The sequence below is a fragment of the Trichosurus vulpecula genome, chromosome 7 (genome assembly GCF_011100635.1).
Source record: "Trichosurus vulpecula isolate mTriVul1 chromosome 7, mTriVul1.pri, whole genome shotgun sequence".
Classification (NCBI taxonomy): domain Eukaryota; kingdom Metazoa; phylum Chordata; class Mammalia; order Diprotodontia; family Phalangeridae; genus Trichosurus; species Trichosurus vulpecula.
Window position 1 is genome coordinate 6,468,355 of NC_050579.1, and position 27,375 is coordinate 6,495,729.

At 43.9% G+C, this 27,375-nt stretch overlaps 1 protein-coding gene across 7 annotated transcripts in view; it reads right to left on the reverse strand.

The window, feature by feature from the left end:
- The window catches only part of LOC118858095 (aryl hydrocarbon receptor-like), a 101,097-nt gene that overhangs the window by 23,740 nt on the left and 49,982 nt on the right, over positions 1 to 27,375 (reverse strand). For 4 of the 7 annotated variants that reach the window (XM_036768544.1, XM_036768541.1, XM_036768542.1 and 1 more), the window contains 3 exons: positions 23,643 to 23,764; positions 12,675 to 12,764; positions 3,219 to 3,342 (listed from right to left, as the gene is read on the reverse strand). In XM_036768544.1, the coding sequence (XP_036624439.1) occupies positions 3,219 to 3,342; positions 12,675 to 12,764; positions 23,643 to 23,764 (336 nt within the window). Of the gene's footprint in view, positions 1 to 3,218; positions 3,343 to 5,597; positions 5,869 to 9,763; positions 9,847 to 12,674; positions 12,765 to 23,642; positions 23,765 to 27,375 lie in introns of those variants that run through there. The other 3 variants (XM_036768545.1, XM_036768546.1, XM_036768547.1) reach the window with 3 other exon arrangements.

Here is a 27,375-nt window from a genome sequence, read left to right on the forward strand (position 1 = left end):
GCAGATGAGTTAAAGCATTTGTTCAAAATCCACAGTAGCAGACCCATGGACCAGTGTCCCCAGTTCGATATCCTGGCAAGAACCTTCCAAAACCAATATGCCCATCTCACAATAGTGACCAGGAGATTGCAGAAAAATATTATAGCAACAAACCAAGCCATACTGGTGATTCCCCCCAATACTAGGGCTCTCCATTAAGAAGATTACCCAGTGGCCTGAAGCACTTGCTCAGCACTCTCTGGTCTGCACGAGGGTCAGTCCTGTTTCAGTAGCGCCTACTGCTGCCACCCCTGCTTCCACTGCTGCAGCCACTGCCACTTCTCCTCCTCCTGCCTCCACTATGTCTCCATCTCCAAGCTGTGTTCTCTCCTTTTATATAGTCATCAGATGTCATCCCATCATCAACAACATCATTTGAGCAACCAGAACTCAGGTGCCTACCATTGGCTTTGGTCTTAGCCACTCCCCCTAGGACCCTGAGAGCCCCACCTTAAGCCTATTCAAATGGGCAGGAAAGATCTTCTCATTTACTGATTGCCTTTACACCAGGACAGACCAGACCGGGATTTAGCCAGCTGAAACAAGCCTTAGAGCGATGAATCATTGAGCTGTGGCAGTTACCCAACTTCTCAACTCACAAACACCAAAGAGCAAGTTAGTGGGAAACTGTGGAATTGAGTTCAGAGGCATCCAATCACCAGCCTTAGGGGTGGTGGAGGTGGTGTGGTGATGGCCGTGGCAGCAGCAAGAAACCCCTGAGGCTGCTTCTAGAGCTCCGGTGTCAGCTGCTTGAGTCCCTGGCTCACATAATGGGAGGAATCTAGCAGCTTATCAGAGCAGGAGTGCAAGGAGTGCTTTGAGGGCACAAAGGCAGGTTCTCTTGCTGTGCTCTGCTTGGATCTGCATTGCAGTCCTGCTTGGTAGTTCTTGGGGGAGAAGGACCACTACTGTGACAGAGCCTGCGGTGGTGGTGGAGTAGAGTTAGCTCTGAAAACAACAGTGCTTGGACCCTAAAGCTTTGGACAAAATACTCTCTACTGTACAAGCAGTCGTACACTGACAAAAAGATCAAGGGTCAAGTATTTGGCTGGGAACATGAACAGGCAACGAAAACAAACTCAGACTCAAACTCAAACTCTGGATTCCTTTTTTTGGTGACAAAGAAGATCAAAACATACAGCCAGAAGAAGTTAATGAAGTCAAAGAACCTACATCAAAAGCCTCCAAGAAAAATATGAATTGGTCTCAGGCCATAGAATAGCTCAAAAAGGATTTGGAAAAGCAAATAAAAGAAGTAGAGGAAAAATTGGGATGAGAAATGAGAGTGATGCAAGAAAACCATGAAGAACAAGTCAACAACTTGCCAAAGGAGACCCAAAAGTACTGAAGAACATAACACCTTAAAGAACAGACTAACCCAAATGGCAAAGGAGCTCCCAAAAGCCAATGAGGAGAAGAATGCTTTGAAAGGCAGAATTAGCCAAATGGAAAAGGAGGTCCAAAAGACCACTGATGATAATACCACCTTAAAAATTAGGTTGGAGCAAGTGGAAGCTAGTGACTTTATGAGAAATCGAGAAATTATAAAACAGAACCAAAGGAATGAAAAAAATGGAAGACAATGTGAAATATAGAATTGGAAAACCACTGACCTGGAGAATAGAACCAGGAGAGATAATTTTAAAATTATTGGACTACCTGAAAGCCATGATGAAAAAAAGAGGCTAGACATCATCTTTCAAGAAATTATCAAGGAGAACTGCCCTGATATTCTAGAGCCACAGGGCAAAATAGAAATTGAAAGAATGTATCCATCGCCTTTTGAAAAAATATCCCAAAAAGAAAACTCCTAGGAATATTGTAGCCAAATTCCAGAGTTTCCAGGTCAAGGAGAAAATAATGCAAGCAGCTAGAAAGAAACAATTTGAATATTGTGGAAACATAATCAGGATAACACAAAATCTAGCAGCTTCTACATTAAAGGATCAAAGGGCTTGGAATGTGATATTCTGGTGGTCAAAGGAGCTAGGATTGAAACCTAGAATCACCTACCCAGCAAAACTGAGTATCATGCTCCAAGGCAAAATATGTATTTTCAATAAAATAGAGGAATTTCAAGCTTTCTCAGTGAAAAGACCAGAGCTGGATAGAAAATTTGACTTTCAAACACAACAATCAAGAGAAGCATGAAAAGGTAAACAAGAAAGAGAATTCATAAGGAACTTACTAAAGTTGAACTGCTTTGTTTACATTTCTCCATGGAAAGATGATGTGTGTAATTCATGAGACCTTTCTCAGTATTAGGGGAGTTGGAGGGAATATAGACAGAGGGCACAGGATGAGTTGAATATGAAGGGATGATATCTAAAACATGAAATAAATTTAAGGGGTGAGAATATATTGAGAGAGGGAGAAAGGGAGAGATATAATGGGATGAATTATCTCACATAAAAGTGGCAAGAAAAAGCAGTTCTGTTGGAAGGGAAGAGGAGGCAGGTGAGGGGGAATGAGTGAATCTTATTCTCATTGGATTCAACCAGAGGAAGGAATAACATACACACTCAAATGGGTATCTTACTCCACAGGAAAGTAAAGGGAAGGGGATAAAAAAGGGGGTATGATAGAAGGGAGGGAAGATAGGGGGAGGAGGTAATCAAAAGAAAACACTTTTGCAAAGGGTCAGGGTTAAGGGAGAAAATTGAATAAAGGGGGACAGGATAGGATGGAAGGAAATATAGTTAGCCTTTCACAACATGAGCATTGTGGAAGTGTTTTACATAATGATACATGTGTGATCCATGTTGAATTGCTTGCCTTCCTAGGGAGGATGGATCGGAAGGGAAGAGGGGAGAGTATTTGGAACTCAAAGTTTTAAAAGCAGATATTCAAAAAAAAGTTTTTTGCACGCAGTTGGGAAACAAGCTACATAGGAAATGGGGCATAGAAACCTATTCTGCCCTACAAGAAAGTAAGGGGAAAGGGGATGGGGGCAGGAGTATGGTGACAGAAGGGAGGGCTGACTGGGGAATAAGACAATCAGAATATATGCCATCTTGGAATGGGGGAGGAGGGTAGAAATTGGGAGAAAATCTTGTGGAAATCAATGTTGGAAACTAAAATATTAAATAAAATGAAACAAAAAAAGAAAGCAGAATTGTTTCATGTTTCCCCACATTCACAAAGTAACTTCTAGGTAGGCTGATAGCTCAGATACTCACAGCTAGAGTCCTGCTCCGCTTCTCTGAATGATGGGGGATTCAGGGACCAGTGCAGCTGGCAACGGAACATGTCCCTGTCATCAGCGTGGATCAGCTCAAACACACTCTGGTAAATGATGTCTGACTGCAAAAGTCAAGGCAAAAGTGCTGGCCTCTTGGAGGGGCTTCTTATGTTCCCTGAAGCCAGCCCAAGGGACAACTAAGGAAAATGCTATCAGGACAACTGCAAGGGAGGCATTTGAAATTAACTTATTTTAAAATGTTTTATTGATATTTTTTATTTAAAAATTATTTCAAACCCCACTCCAAAAATATATATTTAATGAAAATTCACCACTGACAAAAGTAATTAAGGAAAAAAAATTTAATACAGTGACCACTGTATTAGTCCCCACGTCCCTGTTGCGAGAAGGGAGGCAGATTTCATTAGCTCTTCTCTAGGAACTCAAGGGGAGCACTATTTCCTGAAGTAGTTGTAAGATTTACTCTTCCCTGACTAATGTTCATACATCAGTATCAAAGAGCACAGGGATCCTACATCTGTGTTCTTCTCATGTGGCCCTATATGACTCATCTCCTCTGAACTCTATCAATGAACATGAGTCATGATGATAGCAAGAAAGGAAAAGCATAGTGCACAGCAGTCCACCCTCCCAGGACCCGACGTTACAACAAGTAATTGGACAGCTTTTGGTGGCTCAGACCAGACATCCCCAGAGAGTCAAAGACTGGAACAACCTATCCTCTTTACTAATATCTGCAGAAGAAACAGAAAGAGAAGAGAGACAGAGAACAGGAATTCAAAGAAGAAGGCAGTGCCCTGGGCAGGGGGTCAGAAAATAATAATAATAACAACAAGAAAACTCTTACTATGTGCCTAGCACTGTGCTAAAAGCTTTGCAATTATTATCTTATTTGACCCTCACTATAACCCTGGGAGGTAGACGCCATTATTCTGCCTGTTTTACAGATGAGGAAACTGAGACAAACTGTGGTTAAGTGACTCACCTAGTATCACACAACTTGTAAGCATCTGGGGCTGGGTTTAAACTCAGGCCTTCTTGACTCCAGAGCCAGTACTCTATTCATTATGCTGCCTAGCTGCCTCTTGCTTGAAGCCCATCTCTGACACTTAGTAGGTATGTGATGATGGGCCAGTCATGTCACCTCTCTAAGCTTCAATTTCCTCACCTGTAAGATGGGGAGAATAATGCTTTTTGTACCTCCTTTGTAGGGCTGATGTGAGGCTCAAAGGAGATTGTGTAAGTAACATTAAAGGATTCTAGAAATATGAGTCATTATAATTTAGGTATGTGACCTATGGAGGTCTGCACATTTTCTTCTATCCTCATGACCTCTGGGACCTCTCCTAAATAAGAATTATATACAAGAGAAAAATCAATTTCAGTGGTCTCCATGATCTAAGACACAAAGAAACTCACTGAGGTAATAACCCAATGAATCTCTAATCCTTAATGCACTCACTCAGCACCCCTCATCCACTACCCACCATGTTCTGGCAGGCCTTCCTGAACAAGCTGTAGTATTAATGTGGTCAAAGATCTTTTCCACCCATTCAATAGGCCTCAGGTGGGGCTAGGTGGGAAAGTTTGACTGTATCTTTGTTTGTAAGTAGGCTTAGCCTCTAGTCACTAGGTACTAAGCTGATTTGGGTGGGAAGCCCTCAGGACCCTAAGGGGAGTTGCTAAGACCAGAGCCAATGGTATGTGCACTGAGTTCTAGTCAATCATGAATTCAGCCAATCAGAGACCTGAGTTCTAGCCAATCAGACACTGGCTAGGACTGTATATAAGGAGAGCCCAGAGTGTGAAAGAACAAGAATTGAAGAGAGACAGAACTGAAAAGAAGCAGAACTGAAGGGAAGCAGAATTGAAAAGCAGACATCAAGAAGACATTGAGGTAGCAGACATCAAGAGAGTCAGCAGAGCTGCAGAAGAGAGTTCTGAGCAGAGCATTAGGATTAATGAGTGATTGTTTACAGGAAGGCCCTAGCATGGGGAAGGTTACAGGATGACTTGGTTCCTTGCTATAATACTGTGTTATAATTTCCTCGTTGCTACACTAAGGTGAGCTTACTGGTTTTAGAATATAATTACTACTATATTGAATTGGTATTGTTGGTCTTGGGATTTGGTACGCTAGTGCCAAAATAAATGTTCTACTTCCTCTGCCTTCTACCTGGAGAGTTTTTCATAATTTGCAATTCTGAACCATTCAGGCATGTTCATGGTTATCCTTGAGGTCATGAATCTTGCCTTACTGATACACAAGTCCATTCACTGGACACAATATCACTCAATTCTGCTTCCCCCTCCCCACATACCCCAAACCATGGAAAGCCAAAATCCAGAAGCTTACTCTGCTTGGATCAGCTTTATAGCATCATGCTATGTTGTAATAATGCTCAGCCAGAGACCTGAGGAATAAAGGAAACTCTGAAAGAGAGTCAGAATGTGTGAGACTCCATTAGACTTGAAATACAGGGACCTGTATACATATGTGGCCAGTTTTGTTTTCCAGAAGTCACTTGGAGCAGGGACCAAGACCAAGGAAAAGTAAAATTCCCCATTGTGAGAGGAGGCTAAGACAGCTTTAAGGTCCAGCCTCCAGGCCACACCAACAAAGGTGAAAGAGTCAGAAACTGAGCAATAGGGGAATAAAAAGATAAAAGCACTGAAATGATCAAATTTGTCAAAAGAAAGAAGGGCTTGGAATGCCAAACAGAGGATTTGCGTAAGTACACCTTACTCCCAAACACATAACTTTGATCTGGTGGCCCTGGCCTCCTGGCTATTCCACAAACAAGACATGCCACCTCTTGGCTCTGGGCATTTTCTCTGGCTATCCCCCATGCCTGAGATTCTCACTCATTAGTTTATATGCTCCATGAGGGCAGGGACTGTCTTTGGCCTCTTTTTGCATTCCCAGTGCTTAACAAAGTGCCTGCCCACAGTGGGCACTTACATGCCTATTAATTGGTTGATTGATTGGTTAATCACTCTTCCTGATTCAAATATGTCCCCTCTTTATTCTTTCCTATCCACAGCTGCTAAATGATTATCTCTAAAGCTTAGATCTGACCATGTCACTCCTCAACCCAAGAAGATTCAATGGCCTAGGACAAAACACTAACTCCCCTATTTGGCATCTAAAGGCCTTCACAATCTAGTTCTAACAAATCTTTCCAGAATGATTTCCTAAAATGCATTAGCATGTACACTATATTCCATCCAAACTACCCTGCTTACTTTTTTCCCTATACATGCTTTTCAGCTCCTGTACTTCCTCTTCATCTCTAACTCATGGAGTCTCTAGTTATCTTCAGTCTCCACCAAAGTACCCTCTCCTGATTTCCCCACTCATTAGTGGTCCTCCCAAATACTTTTTTATATTGGGTGCACATGTTGTATCCCCCAATGGACTTTAAGTTTCTTGAGGGCAGAGGCTGCCTTAACTTTTGTCTTTTTTTCTCCAGTACCTAGCACTGTGTGTGACATAATAAGTACTTATTCAGTACTTGTTGAACTAAACTGGAAAAGCCCTGCTACCAAACTCAACTGATGCCATGTCCAAAAGGCACTTTGTACGCCTTACTTTAGATTATTGCTACTATTATGACTGCGTTTTTCATTGTTACTTTGTTCTCATCTTATTTTAATGAAGTTCAGGCAGAAATGGTAAAAAATCAAGTCACTATCCTGCTATTTATTTTTTTAAAATATTTAATGTTCCATGGACCACTGATAGGTGAACAAAATGGCTGCCTTCATAACAGAATAAGAATATTAGGAAGTAAGCTCATTCTCAATAGACTCACAGAGAAGATTCTCAAGACAACTTCAGAAGCACACAAGATGGTGGGCCTGGCCTGCATCTCATCCTGTGCCCTCATGGTTTAGATTTCTTTTACTGCATCTCTATACTTTAAAGGCTTCTCCTCTCATATAGTTTGGAAATTTCAAATATTTGATATGACAATATCTACTAAAATTTTCCTCTTGAAGTTTTAGGAATGGTTGTAATGTTCAGGTGGATGTGAATACAGCTCTGTCTGCAGCAATGTTCCACTTTTACTATGGTTTATTGGCTGAATTCCCTAGAATAATGGAAGTTTTTATCGTATGGGACCTTGACAGTCACTAGTTTATAAAGGATAGTGACGTTCTGGTCTAGAACTCTAAATATCCATTCATGTCCTTATAATTAGATGCTCACTATTTCTGCATTTCACAGTTTTCTAATTCTTCACTGCAATGCCTGCATTGATCACTCCATCAGGGACTACCTCAGCACAGCCTTCGACAATTTCTAATGGAAATGATTAGATCCTCAGTTGCCCTCATCAACCTCACCATGCCTATAAGCAAATCTTTAAGATACAGTGGTTTGTTCTATGCCTCTGTGGACACATATTTTTGGCTGAGTTGGGTGTCATCCATCAAGGCCCATTCCATAGGTTCCATTTGGACTTCAGTCACCTTCAATTACATTTGACAGATACAACGGTGTAAAAATATGATGTTGTCCTTTACTATCATAGCTTTGTGAAGTGAGGCCTGTTTGTTCCCAAAATTTCCAAATGAGAACATTTGCCAGTCCTCTTCCTCCTTTTTGATGAGGAAGTACTAATCTACCTGTCTTGAGGTGACGAATCTGTTTTGTCAACACTGTTTAAGTTTGTGTTTGAACATCTTCTAGATCCCCTGTCATCTCTTTTGTTGTGCTAAAGATATGTAAAGACTTAATGCCACCACCATCATCAATATTGTTTCGTTCTCATCTTTAAGTTTGATAAAGTTCAGATGGAAACAGTCCTGCGACAAATTCTACTCCAGCTCAATTTGTTTTACTATTTAGTGGTCGGCATGAGGTGAATGAGATGATTGATTTTTGTACATGAATGCCAGTGTTGTGATTTAAGTGGCTCTCCTGTAGATTCCCTGAAACCATCTTCAGGACAGCTACAACATCAAACAGGATGACATGTGCCCACATACTGTTTATTTCATCTACTAGGCTACCATATTTTAGAATATCTCATTCCATAGAGTTTGGAGATTAAGACAATTTGGGATCATAACTTCTCTTAAAACCATCCTTAAAAATGCATTCTTCAATGTTCCATCCATGCACTCATGGATGATCATTTTATCAGTGATGACACTGGGCCAAAACCATATTTTTTTAATTCCTGGAGATATTTGGTGGCTTGTATTTGTAGTATAATGATCTATCATCTGCTTATTAATGAAGAAGAGTGAGCTTCTGTTGCGTAATTCTGGTCACAATAGCAAGGGAGATTCTGAAGTGCAGTTGTTTGAAAGTTGCAAGGCAGAGGAAGCTACATACTCTGGAACAGACACCAGCAGAAACCAGCATCAGAAGGAAAACTCATTCATAGGACTCAAGCACTTTGCTCTTCTGGCAGTAGTTGAAAACAAAGAACTAATGCAAAGACTGGTCATTTCCCAGTGTGGGGTAATAGTGGTTTGTGGATACAAAATATTCACAAGAAAAAGATGGGCAAAACCCTGGAATTCAAACAGATGGAGCCAAGACATGAAACTCTATAAAACACTCAACTGTTCTCAGAATGCTGTTTGCATCATAAGAATCAGCTGGTCAGGAAATATCTGAGGAGCTCCACTCCCATCAGCTAGGGAGAAGAACAGGAATTATTTTCCAAATATCATGGTCCAGAGCTGAAAGGGTTCTCAGAGGCTGTTTGGCCAACTACCTCATTTTACAGGTGAGGAAACTGAGACCAATAGTCTAATGAAGTGACTCAGCATCAGAACTCTAGAGGTGAAATGGGCCTCAGAGGCCATCTAATCCAAGCCTCTCATTTTACAGATGAAGGAAGGGAGGCCAAGAGAGGTGAAGTGACAAAGAGATAAGTAGCAGAGTCAAAATTTGAACCCAGGCCATCCAACTCCAAATCCCAGTACCCAGGCATTCCTGGTTGCATCCTGCACCAACAGGTGCTAGAGCCATAGCTGCTGAAGACACAGGAAGGGAAGTGCTCACCACCAAAGTCCTTGGCCTTACCCAATGGTTCAAAATCAAAAGCCCGTGTAATTTTATCAGTGGAAATGACATTAAAGATGAGGTCTTTGCCATCTGCTTTGCTGCTGCTCCCTAAGAGCTATGAAGCTTTTCTATCTGACTTTCAGCTAAAGCTTTCCATGTGTGTTGTTTTCCCCATTACAATGTGACTGCCTGAGGTGCAAGCACATTCTTGTTTTTCTCTTTATATCCCCCTGCATTTAGCACAGTGCTTTGCTCAGGGGAAGAGGAAGGAAGCATTAATAAATGCTTTTTTCATTGCTTCAGTTCATTCATTGTTGGGGGAATGGTGGGAGTGAGGGGTGTAGGTTGCAAGACTGAGTGACTGGAAGAATGGGAGAATTCTTGATGGTAAATAGGGAAGTTCAGAAGAGGCAGGGGTCTGGGAGAGGGAAGAGATCATGAAAAAGGCTTGGGCCATGTTGCCTTTAGATTTGAGATCAGGAGAGAGGTTCGACCTGGATAAATAGAGCTGATAATCTTCTGCATAGATAAAATCATTGAATCCATAGGAGCCGATGAGATCACCAAGCCAACCAGTCTAGAAGAAGAAGAGAGAAGGCCCAAGTCAGAGCTACGGGGACACTCAGGGTTAGTGGACATGACTTGGTTAAAGATCAAGCAAAGAAGGCAGAGGAGGTATGGTCAGACAGGCAGGAGAGAACCAGGAGACACCATGTTGTGAAAACCTAAAAAGAAAAGAGGATCAAGAAGAGGGTGATGAACGTTGTTAAAAGTCAAGAAGGATGAAGATGGCAAAAAGACCATTAGATTGGGAGGTGAAGATATCATGAGGATCTTCGGGAGAACAGCTTGAGCTGAAGAAGGAAGTCAGAAGCCAGCGTGAAGAGAGTCAGGAAGGGAATGCAGGAGGAGGCTCTAATGTGAGAAAAGGAGGAGACATAGGATGAGAGCTGGTAAGGATGGATCACGTAAAAGCTTTTGGAGGAAGGGAGAACCCGGCTTTCCTTCTCTCTCAAGAATTTTACTATAGTCACTTCTCTTCACAATGCCCAGTATCCACCCCAGCAACTGGCTAGTCGTTGTGGTGAGCATCAGGTCAGGAATTTTCCTTTTATTTGTTCAACCACATTTTTAAAGATAAAAGTGTCATTAAGGCTAGGAAAGACCCATTAGCTGCTCTGTTTTGAAGAGAGAGAGATGGAAGTAGGAAAAGAAAAAAGAAAGAGAGAGAAAGAGAGATCTAGATGAGGAAAGGGAGGGGAGGGAGAGAATTCTTGATTTGATTAATTGAACTCTCTCATGTAGTGGAAAAAGTTCTGGTTTTTGGTCAGAGAATCTGGATTCAAATCTTAGCTTTGCCACTAACTAGCTATGTAACCCTGGGCAAGTCATTTCTTTCTGGGCCTGAGGCTTCTCACCTGTAAAATGTGAAGGTTGGAACAGATGACTTTGTAAGAAATGGGAGGAGGAGTTTTGCTTCCACAGAACTGAAGGTGTACTTCCCGCCGCCCCAGCTTTAGCAAAAACCAGGCCTCAGGTCAGTCAGGTGAAAGGTCAGAGGCTGAATGCTTAAATGAGCCCTTTGAGGAGAGCATGACTAGGCAGTCAGGGGAACTAGAGAGGCCAAACTGGTTGAAGCAGTTCAAGCTTATCAAGGGCCTGGTTGTGGTCGAGTCCAGACCTACTTATTTGCATAATTTGCATACATTAAAGAGGGAAGGTAGGGGAAATAAAGAATGTAGATTAATCCTAAACTCAGACAAGGAAGATCTAATTAACTTCACTTCTGCTTCTGTATCTTTATTATCCTACCTATATAAACTGTATAACCTAGGAAAACTATGTAAAAAGTAAAGATTGTAAACTAACCACAACTCAAGCAGGAGTGGAGGTGATGATTACCGCCACTCCTGTAGCTGTATCAGTGTGAGTGTTCCCAGTGAGCACTATACCCGCTCTCTTGAGGACCATAATAAATGCCTTCCTCTGCCCACTCTGGTCCTGAGTTCTTTGGGTGAGAATGGACAAATCACATGGATCTTCCCAAGGTCGTGTTACCAGGAAAACAATGAGCTGTGGAAGCATGTCTTTGGCTAACTTCCTGACCCTGTCTTGGGGAGTCCTGTGGTCCCCACTGCAGTGTTAAGAGGACTACCACTCGGGATTTCCCTGGGGAACCCTGTGGTCTGCACAGCCTTCTTAAAGGGACATCACTTGGGACTTCCAGCCCTGTCTCAGGAGCCTTGTGATCTTACTGCCATTCTAAGGGGCCATCACTTGGGTCCTCCTTAGGGTCTGACCCCTAGGAGGCCCTGGGATCCCCACAGATTAAGGGGGGCTACCATTTGGTCTTCCTCTGGGAGTCCTGTGGTCTGCACAGCCTTCCTTAGGGGTCATCGTGTGGTTCTTTCTCAGGGTCCAACCCTAGAAAGTCCTCTGATTTCCTCCAACCATTCTAAGGGGCCATCACTTAGATCCTCCTTGGTGTCTGACCCCTAGGAGCCCTGTGATCCCCACAGATTAAGGGGGGCTACCACTTGGCCTTCCTCTGGGAGTCCTGTGGTCTGCACAGCCTTCCTTAGGGATTATCACAGGGTTCTTCCTCAGGACTTTGGCCCTGCCTAAGAAGTCCAGTGATCCCCAAAACCACATTTCTCACAACTTCTAGTCAACTCAAAATCTATGATCCTATCAAGACCTCACTAATAACCTCAATTTCTCCATCTGTAGAATGAGGGAATTAGAGTAGGTGACCCTATGGGTCCCTTCCAGCTCAAACCTGTGATTGTCCCACCAAATCTGTTTGCTTCTTTGATAAGATGATCCTCAATGGGATTGTCCAGAGAATGTCCAGATTATGTTGAGTGAGAACAGAATGCCCAAGAGAGCAGTTACGAAACAGGATAGGGAGGAAGCAGAAGTTTTGGTGGGAGGACAGAAGGCCTGGTTCCCTTCAGGTCACAGTTCTACATGAGGCCCCCTCCTCCATGAGGCCTCTTCTGCCACCTTGAGCTGGGATCACTGAATTACAGTTGGGAGCTGGAGGGACCTCAAGGTGAGCTGCTCCAAAAGAGGAATTTTGTTCTCAGTTTCCTCATCTATAAGCAATAACGAATAAAAATAATGTAATAACAATGGGTGAATGTTTTACCTGCGGGACTCATTTATACGTTTAATGAAATGTTGTAATAGATTAGCTTTCAGTTCTTTCCCAGCCCTCCTTACAGCCTGCGTATCCCTGAGCAAGCAGCATCACTTTACTGGGCCTCCCTCAGTTTACCCATTGGTAATCCCTGTGGTCCCTTCCACTTCTGGATGTGATCCTATGAGCCTCTTCCAATGCTTTTCCACATTAAATTACATTTCAATAAGAGGAAAAAACCTCCAAAAACAGCCATAACTGACCTGATGAAATCCCAGGTAGTCCTGGACTGTAGGTGACACATACAAGATATATCCATCTTCAGTGACTGCAATGAAAAAACCTTGGAGAGCCTGGGCGGGGGAGGGGAGAGGAGGGGAAGAGAGAGGCAAGAAAGGGAGGGAAGGGGAAGACAAGGGACGGGTGGAGAAAAGAGGGAAGGGGAGGGGAGAGCAAGGGAAGGTATTGAAGGGGAGGGGCGAGAAAAGGAGGGGAGGGGAAAGATAGGGAAGGGAGGAGAGAGGAGAATAGGAGAGGGGTGGGGAAGAGAGGGGAGGAGAGGACATGTTATTGTCACTGTATAATTTGAGTATAATTTTTTCTTCTAGCTTTTTTCATTCCACTCTGAATCAGTTCATATCAATCTTCGCAAGTTTTTTTTTTTCCTGAAACCACCTCCATCATTTCTTACAGAACAAGAATATTCCACTGTATTCACATATCATAACTTGTTTAGCCATTCCCCAAGTGATGGGCACGCCCTCAGTTTCCAATTCTTTGATACCATAAAAAGAGCTGCTATATTTAAAAAAAAATATGGGTCCTTTTTCTCTTTCTTTGATCTCTTCAGGGCACAGACATAGCAGCAGTACAGCTGGGTCAATGGACATGCACAATTTATCTGTAAACGATTTGGGGTTTAAGTGGATTCCAAACTCCATCTGTCTGCAGTACTCTGGAGCAGCCAAAAGTGCTGATGTGCCCTTCGGGTGCATTAAGGGATGTTGTATCCTCGAATCTTTTGGCTGTCCTCTGCCCTGGTCCAACCACACATCTGCAACTGTGTTCCATTCTTCTTGGTGCTACATTTTAAGAAGGACAAGGAGACATCTGAAGCATCCAAAGGAGAGAAACCAGAACCCTGTAAATTATGTCCCATGATGATGAGCCAAAGGAACTTGTGATGTTTAGAAGAGAAGGCTCAGGGAGACACAGATTCATAGAATTGGAGCTGGAAGCGACTGTGAAGGCCAGCCTTCACTTTGAAGATGGTAGCTGTCTTCAAATACTGGAAGGGTCATCATATGGAAGGGGGACGAGATTTGTTCCAGAGGGCACAAACTACAAAGAGACATATTTGGGCTCTGATAAAAGGAATACCTTCCCCACAATGCGAGCTGTTCCAGAGTGGAAGGGGCTGCCATGAGAGCTGCTTAGTACCCCTGTTCAGATGACTTCCAAGATAAGTGTCCTGCCAGAGAGACGACTCTCATTCAGATTTGGGTTGGACTAGCTGGCCTTTGAAGCCATCATCACTCCTGAGATCTCCTGACCTTTGGATACTGCAGTGAGTATTGCCTTTGTACCAGCTCAGTAAGGTCATATACCTGCCTTGTGAGACATTAAAGATAAAACATCTTATTACCACTTCTTGGGATTGCATATTAACTTGGTGAGCTATTCAAACTACCTCTGACGGAGAGTATGTCACAGGTCACACATTTCATTCATTTCCTGATTATTCTTAGGGAACAAATTGTGAGGAATAAACCAACCTTTGGTCTGCAGAGACCTGTGCTATGACTAAGTTCAATATCTCAACAGAGGCAGCCCAGGGTGCTTGATGGATCTTTGGTGAACATGTTTTTTTTCATGGGAGTCAGAGGAAGATTAATGGTAGACTTTTACAAGAGAATTAGGAGAGCATTGGCACAGATGTCCACAGAGCTCTGGGAACTTCTGTGGGTTGGGTCCTAACACCCATGGCAGGTCCTGCTGATAACAGGGGTGGGGGAGGCACTCAGCCATTGCAGACAGATGGGCAGCTTTCGACTCATCACTTTTTAGCTGCCCCACTTGCATATGCTCTAGGCCACCTTGCCCAAGGCTCATGCCAGCACAAAGATAAAAGGGAAAATGCCCAGGAAGCTGGCACTACTGTGACCACACCACAGCACTGAGCCACTAAGTCATGCCTGGCCACTGCTTGCTCCTGCAGCCACCATAGAGAAGAGGACTTTGAAACTCTCTATGTCACAGCTGCAGGACAGGGGAGTGGGGCAGGCCATGCCCAGTGTTGGGCTCTATCCATGCTCCTCCTGCCACTGCACCCCTCAGGCCATGGGCTTACTCTATAACCGCAGGTTACCACCAGCCAAGCAATTGCCAAGAAGTTGTCGAAGACCTACTGTGAGCCAAACACTGGTGATACAAAAGTAAAAATGAAACAGCCCACAGCCTCAAGGAGCCCATTGGGAGAAACAACATTGACCCAGATAAATCTATGTGTAATATATTTTTACATTAATCAATTGTAATCATACATTATACATAATTATAGACATAACCATATAATTACAATAATATAACATTTATATAATTTATCTATAACAGATTGGTAATAACATATAATGTGCTACTAACAAATCACGTATAATCAAATACGTACGTCCAGTTTACACATAAGGTGACACACGTGCACACGCCTTTGAAAGGTAAGCATGTGCTCGTTGAACAGATTGTTTAGCACTGTTAGCTAAAACTCTCAGAACGTGGAGACAGCATCTTGCCCCCTGAGACCTTACAATCTTGCTCAGGAGGAAGGCCTGACAAAGCAAGGACATGCCTAGCTAGCCCAGTGAAAGGGCCCGGACCCCACCTGAGGTCTCCTGCTACTGGGCCCTGCTAGGTAGATACACATGATCTCATCAGAACTCTCCAACAGTCCAGCAGAAGAAGGTCCTCCGAATGTCTGGAAGCTGCTGAGGCAGGAAGCTGAGCTGGGAGTCCCATGGCCCACTCCCTCACAACCGTGTGGAGTTCAGAAGCATCCTTAACTCACCTTTCCATCTAACCTCTTGTATCCACTCAGCTGCCAAGTCCCATCCATTGGACCTTTCCAATAGGTCCCATATCTCCCCCTGTGTCTGCTTCCATTGCAATTACCACCCTGCTACAGACCCTCATTGCCTCTCTCCTGGACATTTAGAAAAACTTCCCCCTTGGTCTCTCTGCTTCCTGGTTCTCTCTAATCCATCCCCAAATAGCTCCCACCATCACTCTCCTATGGCATAGATATGACCAGGCCACTCTCCTGCTCCATAATCCACAGTGACTACCTATTGTTCCCTGGTGAAATTCAAGCTTTGCAGCATGGCTTTAAGGCCCTCACAATTTGAATCCCACCTACTTTCCCCACCTGCCCCACCTTAATTTTCATAATCCCATGTCAGAAACATTTATGTATGTCAGGAATGATCCATGCAAACTTGCCAAAGAGATAGTTCCAAACTCAACATGACATCTTCCCACCTCCCCATATTTGCACTGGCTGTGCCCATGCCTAAGAGATGCTCTCTCCTCATTCCCACCCATCAAAAGCCTTCTCTGCTTTATTGGCTCAGTTCATGTCATAACTCTATGGAGTCTTCCCTGATTTTCCCCAGCAAACATGTTCTCTGCCTCTGGACATTTTCCTGTATTCCTTTCCCTGAATCTCTCTCCTCTGACATACTGGACCTTGGGTGACATTGATCTGTATTCTAGCCATGCCATGCCCCCAGCCAGATGTTGGCTTTTCCAAGGGACGGAGTGATTTTCCCTGTTGTTGTCTTTGTACCCCCAGTCTTAGCCCAGAGTCTAACACAAAGAGGCACCAAATGCTTGCTTGTGGAACTGAATCTCAACAAAAGCCTTGGCCAAAGTATCCTCTTGAGACTGACTGCTGAGGACAATCACTTCTAGTGTCCCTCCGAGCCATCTCTGAAAAGCCAAGGACCCAGGCCAAAGAGGTCCAGGGAGTGAGAAGGATAGAGGTCTGCTCAGCTTTCCACTTACAGATGTCAAGCACAAAGGCATTGAAGGCCAGTAGGGTCACACAAGGCGCCTCAACCAACAATATTCCTTGGCTCTCCTTTACCCCTCAGGCTGCCAAATAAAAGTAGGGACCTTGTACACCATGGGAGTGTCCAAATCTGTTGGCTGAGCCAGAGCTGCTTCCAGCTGTTTCCATCCCTGGTTGGTTCTATTTTAAGTGGCCCCAGCCATTTCATGTGCCATGTGTCCCCAAGGACAGAACAAGCCACAAGGGGTGGGTGGGGGGCAAGGCAGGTTTTGGCTGAATGTAAAGACAAATGTCTTAATTATCAGAGCTGTCCCAGAGTGGAGCTGGATGGCTCCTTGTTGGTGTGTTACAGAAAGACTCTCTCTCCACGTACAAATCAGGCTGGATGCTCTGAAGGTAGCTGGGGCTGCAGTGCTGGGCCTGGAGTCAGCAAGCCCTGAAGTCCGATCCAGCTCAGACATGCTCCTCTGCTATGCTCTGGCCATGGGGCTGGGGAACCCTGGGATCTGCCATTCTAATACACAGTCTTCCCCGCCCCCCCCCCCAATGGCACAGGGATCCACATGCTTTCTTCCCTACTGGTGAGCTCCCAAACATCTGGCCTTGGAACCACTTTCAAGGGGAAATGCCATCCAATGAGCTTCCTCCCAGAATGCGAGCAACATGCCTGCCAGAATCTAGAAGCTTGGGAGGGACAAACCGTATGTTTCAGCTTTTAAATGGAGGTTAAGGTAGAGCCCAGAACTGGCTGGGGCTGGGGGGCATCAGCACTGAGGACAAGGTCCTTTCTCCCTCCCAGGGCGGAGGTCACTGAGAAGATTCCAGAAACATTAGACCCCGGCTCATGGCCTTGGGTAGTTGTCATTGATGGTGTTATCAATGTTGTAATAGTTCACCTTTTATTTATTTTTCTATCTTCAAAACTGACTTTCCTTTTACTGAAGCTGTTTCAACATGAGTGTGGGGGATGATGCCAGCTGTGTTGGGCAGGGGCCAGCTCTATAATATCTCATTTATACGCAGAACTACACAGACAAGTACAAAGACACCATCACACTTAGAAGTTGGCACACTGTATGGGGGTGGAGGGAGATGGAGGGGAGGACTCGGGGTGTCAAGGGAAAAGAGGAATCATTGTTAAAAAATACAGCTGCCCCCCAACTGCACAACAGAAGAATGAGAAGATTAAAGGCTGTTTGGCAACTCCAGAGCCATAGGTGCAACGTGGGGGAGGTCAGGGGTCAGGGGTTGGTTTGGGATCTCTCTTCTGTGCTAGGATCCCACCCAGCCACCCCAGCCTCTACAGTCTGGCAGGAATTGCCAATGGCTTTGTGAGACAATTGACATCTGCCAGGGCAGGGAAAATGGCAGGAGAGGAGGAAGGTGTGGATTCGAATGCTGCTTCTGATATTTATCATTTATGGTAATATCACTAAAAAATCACTAAAACGCTTGGTTCCTCTAAAACGAGAATAAAAATAAAATACCTGGATTACTAAGAAGCCAAGGGTCCTTCTCAGGGTAACAGAGCAAGTATCTATCAGAGATGGAACTTGAAACTAGAGGTCCTTCCTGAAGTCTCTGCCTTCTGAGGCAGATGAGAAGCTCGAATGATCCCCACACATATCCCATGGAACTCAGGAAAGTGTTAACATGTATTTATGTACATGTATCACATAGACTACATAAATACATATGTATAACTATAGACATAAAACTTCAGATATGGAATTATATGTATATCCTTGCCTATATATATTGTGTGTATACAAATATATGCACATATTGATATTTAATACAAAAATATGTGTACATACATTCAAGTTTTATTCTATGTGTATACGTATATATACATGTGTGTATATGTATGGATATGAAAATTTGCTGCTTTTCCATGTCATGGCATGCTCAGAATCAGTTCATAATATTTCAAATTAGGAAAAACATTCAGATCTCATTTAATCCAATCCCCTCATTTTACAGATAAGGAAACTGAGTCCCATAGAGGGGAAGGGAGAAGACCTGGCTCAAAGTGCCAGGGCAGTCAATGGCAGATTTGGGATTCAAACCCACATCTTCTGACTCCAGGTCCACCTTTGTTTCCACTGTGTCACATAACCTGGCTGTCAATGAAGGCCTGAAAGGTCATGGTATGGAATTTTCCTATTCTCTTTCAAATCTCCTCTGTGGGTGACATCAATTTGAGAAAACTTTCCCAACTCATCGTGGCCATTTGTGTCCCTGCTTCACTGAATACCTAGCAGGTGAGAATCCCTCAAAGTCCAAAGCTAGAGCTACTCAAGAGGCTTAAATTCTTTCTGACTTCTGGTCAAGCAGGAAACACTGGAGGAACATGGAGCCCTCCAGAAGACCCTGGGTCAGTATCAGGAAGCCTGGGGTCAGCCTAGGATCTGCTCCTGATTCTCTGTGGAAGCTTGGCCAAGACTGCCTCTTCTCTGGGCCTTACCTTCTTCCCTACAAAATAAGAAGCTTGGTCTACACATGCTCTAAGGTCCTTTTCTGCTGTGGGTGTGTATACATTGGGTTCCATGGTTAAAGTCTACTGTATCTTTCAAACCTCAGCTCAAGCTCTACTTCCCTCATGAAGTCCTTCCTGATCCTAGTCCCCACCTACTAGCCTTCCCCCCTTATTACTTTGTATTAATGTTCATGGATTTTATACTGATATGTGTCTATATACACATAGTTTCCCATGACAAAATATAAGCCCCTTGAGGGGAGGAACTATTTTGTTCTGGGCATGTAGTAGGTGTTTAATAAATGTTTGTTGATTGATGAATTACTTTGGAGAACAGCAGGAATATTGGATGTCACAAGTTTATGTAATGTCCCCAGATCCACAAACCCAAATGACAACTGTTTTTTTTTTAATTTTTTGGAGAGGGGAAGGCAAGGCAATTGGGGTTAAATGACTTCCCCAATGTCACACAGCTGGTAAGTGTCAAGTGTCTGAGGCTAGATTTGAACTCATATCCCTCTGACTCCAGGGCCAGTGCTGTATTCACTGTGCCACCTAACTGCCCCTTGAGAACTGTTTTTAAGGAGAATGGTGCCTGAGGTTGTGGGTCCTCCTTATCTTTCCAGCCTGGCATTATCTCTTTTGCTCACAGTTCACATGGAAAATGACAACCCTCCTTGTGTCCTAAAGAAAAGTGATTCAGCCTCCATTCCTTGAGCACAGCTGAAGTTGGGGGAAAGTCTACAGGATCCAGGGCCCACCCAGGTGGGCAGTGACTGTGGTGGGAAATTTAATGGGATGACAATGGTCATGGTAAAGTTAGTGGCAAATGTGGAAAAATGGACATGATCTTTCTTTTCTCATCTGAGAGGAAATTGACTGTTTAGGTTCCCTCCAGCTCAAATAATCTCTTATTTCACATTGCAAATCAAGCTGGCCTCATTTTCAAAGTGACCACTACTGGAAGACCATTCCAGTTGGGGAAGAGCCATTCTCATCTGACTGAAATACTAAGCTGAAAGCAGTTTTTTCTAATGAGAAGGTCTGTCCTTCAGAGGCAGCCAAGGACTCAGAAAGACCAACTCTGAAAACAGAGCCTGTGGGTTAAGAAATCAAAGTCCAGGAGGAGAGGCAATGGTCAGCCCTCAAATGAGAAAGCCTCTCAAGGTGGGGCAGGCCTGAGAGATAAAACTGCCCAGGTGGAATAAACAGAGGGGGGTTGGCTGGCATCAGGGTGGAGATGGCTGAAAGCCCCAAACCTGAAGGGCAACAAGAAGAGAACAGATTTATGCAATGACTTCATCAAAAGCTTCATGGGATCCAGGCAGCTTCATTAGGGCACCAGGGAACCAGGCACAAAAAGAATGCCCCTCACCCGCAGGACAGGCTCTGGCCACACGCCATCTGGGATGCAGAAGGGGGACACAAGCTTCTGAGGATGCAGCTGCAGCCAATCCTTAGCCTGCCATTACCAGATAAATCATGGAAACAGAGAGGAGGATGAAACCAATGGAGTCACCAGCCCAAAGGAGCAGAGAGGCAGCTGTCAGGTTTTCCCTTTTCAGTTTTTACTTACTCACCTGCTGACTCTGAGCTGTCAGAATGCAGGGAGAATCCACAGTCACACCTAAGACCTAAAAGGGCCTTCCTTCATTTAACAGAAGAGGAAATTGAGGCCCACAGAGGGGATGTGATTGGCCAAAGGTTCACAGTGGTGGTAAGGAGCAGCTTTGGGAGACAACCCCAGCTCATCTGCTCCAAGTGCTACAAGCCTGCTTCTGCACCACATCATCCAGGTGGCACCAATGGCACCAGTTCCCTTCCATAAAGGAAATACATAAATCTCCCATGCTTTGAAGAGAGTTGATGGAGTCTCTTTCAAAGTGCAGTCAGCAGCGGGGGTTAGGACGCTCAGGACTCCCACATGCTCCAAGCTTAGAGTGTATTCAATGTACTTCAATCTCACTGATGTAGGGGAGAACAGGTTCCAGATGTTTCCAAGAATCAGTAAGGCTCACTAGTCTGGAGTCTAGACTCTCTTCTCTGCCCCTTTAGGAAAACTGGACCGTTTGCCTTTCTCAGGTCTGCAGAGCCCCTCCTAGTCTCCACCTTCTTTCCAAGAAGACTAAGCATATTTTACAGAACACTGCATCCCAGAAAGATCAAGTAACTTACCTACCATCACACAGCAGCAGATGGAGAACGCTGAGCCTTGTCTTCTGGATCCAAGCCTGGAACTCTTCCAAGTGTCCTCCTTGCCTCACTGAAGAGGCAGGGGAAGCATCTTGGGACCGCAATCATTGTGAGGAAGGCTCTTCCAGTGTCAAGCCTAAATCTGCCTCTTTATGATTTCCCCTCATTTCTCTGCTTCTGTCCTCTGGGGCCAAAGAAAATGAGGAGAATCCTCCTCCCACATGGAAGTTCTGATAGCTGAAGCTGCCAGGATGCCTCCCCTGGAGTCTGCTCTTCTCCAGGCTAAACCTCCCTACTTCCTTCAACTGAAGGAAAATGAATTTGGCAAAAACGTGAAGTCTTTCAGACTCTTGTTGGCTCTCTCCCTCAAAAAAAATAGTCCTCAGACCTGATGTGAGTTTTTTCCCTAATGGAAATCTATCCTCTTCTATCCTCTCTCTGTCTGTGCCTTCATACAAACACACACACACACACACACACACACACACACACACACACACCTCCACAGCTCACGGTGGAAACCAGACCTTGAGAAGACAGCTCCTCTTTTACTTGTGGGGTTTCTTTGAAGGCCACAGGAGGACTCTGGCCTTTAGGCACATTATGTGTGTGTGTGTGTGTGTGTGTGTGTGTGCGATTTAACCAAAATCACTTTGACAAACACCAAGGTGAGAGCCAGTCAATCCCATGGAGCAGCCTGCAGCCCATAGCAAACACTTAGTCAGCTTGTCATATTCCAGGATGTCATATTCCTTTATAATTTACAACTGATGGCTTAAAGAGCACTTTGAAGCTGGCAAAGCCCTTTACAAACATTCTCACTCGAGCTTCCTGCTATTTCTGTGAGGGAGGTAGCATGGGTGTGGTTAAACCCACTTTATAGACTGGTAAACAGAAGCTCACAAATGAAGCACCTTGCTCATAGTTGTGAAACTCTAGAAGCAAGATTGGAATCCAGGGCTTCATGACTGTGTCCAGCATTCAAACCAACCTCTCTCACTCTGAGAGGAGCTAAGAAGTAGCAGTTTTCAGGAAGGTAGGAAGTGTCCCACGGAAGCCACCACTCCCAGCATTTGCAAAATAACATTGGTAGACATTGGAACTGAAGTGATCGGTTTTTCTTAAATTCCAGTTGGATAAGTGAAAGAAGTTAGAAATAAAGCAGAGACCTGTGAGGAAGGCTGATTACAGGTCATCTTGAAGTATTTTGTAATATTAAAACAGTCTGCCAACAGAGGGCTTGTTAATTGATTGGAATGGGCGGCCATGTAAGATAGTGAGCTCCCCATCACTTAGAGTATGGAAGCGGAAGCTGCAATACTGTTGCCTCTAAAGTCCTTTCCAGCTCTGAAGGTTTTCCCTCTATAAATCATTGAATCATGGGAGTTTTGATTCCATAAAATAAGGACCTGGTCACATTTCACTTACATAATGTGTTTACAAGCAATGTTTTTCATGAGACTAACAGAAGCTATCATGGTCTGGAAGGTCCATTCTTACTCTTTCCAGTCCCGTCTCCATTGGGATGGATTGCAGGCCAAGTTTTGTTCACATCTTGAATATCACCTCCCTGCTTATTCCCCTGCCAATAAACACTCATGAACTTCACAACCCAGCCAGAGGGTCCCCCCTGATGCTCCATGACCTTGGCAACCCATCTCCTGCCTCAGTGCCTTTCAGAGGCTGCTTCCCAGGCCCAAGATGAAGCCCCTCTTCTTCAAGACTCATCAAAGCCAGCCTTTTTAAGGGAAGTCTTCCCTAATCCTCCCAGACATCTGTGTTCTCTTTCTTATCAAGTAATATTTACTATCTGCCAGCTAATGTGCCGCGTGCCCAGTAAAGCAACATCTTTGTAGGAGGCATTTCATATCAGCCTTCTCATCACCAGCACCCCAAGCATGGCACCCTATACATAACAGGCCTTTAATAAGTATCCATTGGATTGGAGTCTTGGATTTAGGAGCCAAGAAGCCTTGGGTTCGATTCACACCTTGACAATTACTTAGCTTCATGACTTTAGGCAAATTTCTTCATTTCTTGGGGCCTCAGTTTCTTCTTCTGTAAATTGGAGATAATGATAGCACCTCCCTCTTAGGTTTGTTAGAAGGAAAACATCACATGACACATATAAATTACTTTATAGACCTTAAAGCATTATAGAAATACCAATTGTCATCACTGATGTTGTTGCCAGTCAGCGTTATCGGGTAAATAGTTGGGTCCTGCATTACAGGCCCAGGTGTCCAGGCTTCAGCCAAAAACACTCATTTTTGAAGCCAAGCAAGATCCCAAATTGACAAAGAAAAAAAGGATGTGGGTGCCATATACTGTGCTTACTATGGCAGGAAGGTGAAATAATATTTGAAAACAAAATCTCAAGAAAGAGAGCTTTGGGGTGAACTATCTGGTGATATAACTGTGCCATGAGTCAGATCCCAATCTATCCCCCTCCTCATAATTCTTATCTAGAAAAAGATACAGGTATCTTCCACCTACCTGAAGAAGCAAGTCTCCTTCAGAAAAGATGTCCTGGTGGATTTGGGGAGGCATCGTGACATTTCCTCCTGAATGTGCAGGTTGGTTATCGGGCCGGCCTGTACTGGGGTTCTTCAAAATGGCTGAGAAAAAGAAGGCGTTTTGTTATAATCTAGCTGGGGGAATGGACAAACTCCAGGTGATCTTTCCAGGTTTCTTGGACATGACCCCTAGTTCTAATTAGTAATAACTGTAATCTGTTCACTGAACTTGGCATGCCATCCCCCAACTCCAATGCATTTGCCTGAGGCTTTCCTCATGTTCAGAATTCCCCTTTCGTCCCATCTCTAACCATTCAAAGCCACTTTTCCTTCAAAGTTCATCTCAGATGCTCCCCCTTCTGTGAAGTCTTCTCTAACCATTTCCCTCACCCCATGCCCCACACATCCACAGAGTTGAAAGTGTTTTCTCTCCTTCCCCATTTCCCTCCAACCCATTATCTGGAGCTCTCTTCTGTTCTTATCACACTTTATCTTATATTTGTGTTCAGGGCATTCAATTTAACAAGTGTTTATCAAGTACCCACATAAGCCTAGGACTGTGTGGGATACTGGGAATACAGAGATTAAAAAAAATCAAACAGCCCCTCACCTTAAGGAGCTTACAATTTAAAGGAATCCTCAACGAAGTTTCCTTGTATTGATTTTGTATATATTTTATTATGTACTTATATGTGTATGTTCTGGTTTCCATCACAGGCTGGAGAACCTCTTGAGGCCAGGGTCTGCTTTGCCTTGATTTTGTTGCTCACATACCAAGAACAGTGTCTATAATGAATTGGGTGCTTAATAAAAGCTTGTTGACTAAATGATTGGTTCATTGTCACACCCATAACGTTAAATGATTAGAGTTTGAGAATAAATTCAGAAAATTTTTGTCATTTATTGTGTTGGCAACTAAAAATGGGCTCCTTAGCACTTAGTCAACAAGTGCCCTTGACTAGTTTGGCTTTTTCCCCTGAACTGAATGCTGTTTGTATGTTGGACTGGAGTAAGCTTGTCGGCCCCTTCACCTTGCTTCCCTTGCTTAAGCTGATGGAAAGAACCTGTGCTTTCCCGGTCAACCCCTTCACCTTGCTTAAGCTGATGGAAAGAACCTGTGCTTTCCTGGTCAACCCCTTCACCTTGCTTAAGCAGATTGAAAGAACCTGTGCTTTCCCCGGCGTACCTTACACCCCCCGCAGAAGCCGGATGGTTAAAAGCAGCTCCCGTTGGAGCCAGAGGCTGCTACAGCCACAGCCACAGCCGAAGCAGGAGCTGCCAGTGGCAGAGCTGACCTACGGGAGGAAGCTGAACAAGGACTTCAGGCCAGTGGGTAATCTTTTTACCATAGAGGGGGAAGCATGATTTTGCTTTACACAATCATGCTTCTCTGTAGCCTCCTGGTTACTCTTTCAAGGCGTACTTATTGGGCCTGGAAGCTTTTGATCAATATATCAAAATGGGGTTGCTGGTTCATGGGTTGGTTACTGTGGAGCCTAAATATATGTTTTGATTCTTCTGCCTTCTACTTTGAGAGTTTCTTATATCCGGCGGTTCCGAACCTTTCAGACATGTTTATGATCCTCTTTGAGATTATAAACTCTGCCCTCCTAATACATTTATCTAGCCAGCATGTGGAGCAGAGGAGACACTTAATAAATGGCCCCTGTCTCTCATATTGAACCCTGTGGTTGGGGCACAGCAGGATTCCAGAGAGTCATACACATAGAAATTGGCACAGGACTCACATTGGCATAGGACAGCAATGGACAGGATTTGGGGACTTTATTCTAAGGTTAGCATTAAACAGATTTTGCTGTGTCATTAACATATTTCATTTCCGATATGATCACAGTTCATATCTTTTTATCATAAAGTTGTCATGAATCCAAAGCCCAGATGAAAATTCAATGTTATTTTTTGTTTCCTGAGCAAACTTCCTTCCCAAGGACTGTCTTCCATGTATGTATGCCTTCTGTAGGCACAGCTTCTGGAACCAGCATTTCAAATACAAATACTTATGCTAAGTTGAACCCTGAATCCCTGAGACCCAGAAATTAAACCAAGACCAGCTAGAACATTCCTTGGGGTCTACCCAAGGGGTCAGATTTGAGCCCCATCTCAGATTGAGGCTGTGAAGCTCAGCCATAGATCAAAATCTACCCTTTCTGTGGTGGTGGCAGGCGGAAGAGCACAGAGGGAGCAGAAGAGTGATGCTCTTGCTGCCTACAAGGTAAGGGGTACTGGGACAGCATCTAGCCCCCAAATCTAGCTAATTACTCTCAAAAACACATGACCCAAGTCTGAAGGAAAAGAACAATGTTTTTGATCAAAAGTAGATTCCAAGAGCTAGCCTGCTATTTGTATATGTACTATTTGTAAAGACGGGCAGATGATTGAGCCACATCAGGGAAACAAAGAATGCATAGTCCACTGCCATTGGACACTCTGGGACACTGAGGGCTAACTCCATTAATGTGTGCTGTCCAATTCCACCCAAGAAGGTGCTTTGTGCTTAGGAAGCCATCTGCAAGCATGTAGGCAGCACCCAATCCACTCCTTGGCCTGTGATCACTGGTGTGGGGATCCAAAAGAAGACTAAGACATGGTGTCCACCCTTGAAGAACTCACCATGTACATGAGAAGACACCAGGTATGTTCCACCCTAAGCACCCTTTGAGGGTCAGCTCTGAAACCCTTCCTGCACTGCTTTAGTTTTTCCCTTCTCCAATCCAAGTGATCTAAGTGATCTTGCTTTGCCATAGATCTGACAGTCATGGGTCCCTGCTCAATGACTTTTAGTATGTCCCTGTTAGCTCTAAGGTCAAACGCAAACTCCTCAATTCAGCATGTAAAGTCCCAATCGATTAGAAAAATGCAAATTAAAACAACTCTGAGGTACCACCTCACACCTATCAGAGTGGCTAATATGACAAAAAAGGAAAATATTGGATCAGAAGGGATGTGGAAAAACGGGACACTAATGCATTGTTGGTGGAGTTGTGAACTGATCCAACCATTCTGGAGAGCAATTTGGAATTATACCAGAAGGGCTATAAAACAGTGCATACCCTTTGATCCAACAATACCACAGCTAGATCTATATCCCAAAGATATCCTCCCAAAAAGGGAAAAGAACCTATTTGCACAAAAAATATTAAAGCAGTTCTTTTTTGTGGTGGCTAAGGTCTGGAAATCAAAGGGATGCCCATCAATTGGGGAATGGCTAAACAAGCTATGGTATATGATTGTGATGGAATATTATTACACTATAAGAAGTGACAAGCAGGATGATTTCAGAAAAACCTGGAAAGACTTACATGAACTGATGCAGAGAAGTGAGCAAAACCAGGAGAACATTGTACACAGAAACAGCAATATTGTGTAATGGAGAACTATGAATGACTCAGTTGTTCTCAGTAATATAATGATCCAAGTCAATCCCAAAGGATTAAGGATGAGGCACACTACCTGCTTCCAGGGAAAGAACTGATGTTGTCTCATTACAGATGGAAGCAGGCTATATTTCATTTTCTGCCTTTGTTTCATTCTTTTTGAAAGTTTTATTCGAGTCTTCTTGTACAAAGTGACTAATTTGGAAATGCTTTACATGATTGTACATGTGTAACCCATATCTGATTGCTTACTGTCTCAGGGAGTGCTGAGGAGAGGGGAGGGATAGAATTTGGAACTCACAATATTTTTAACAAATG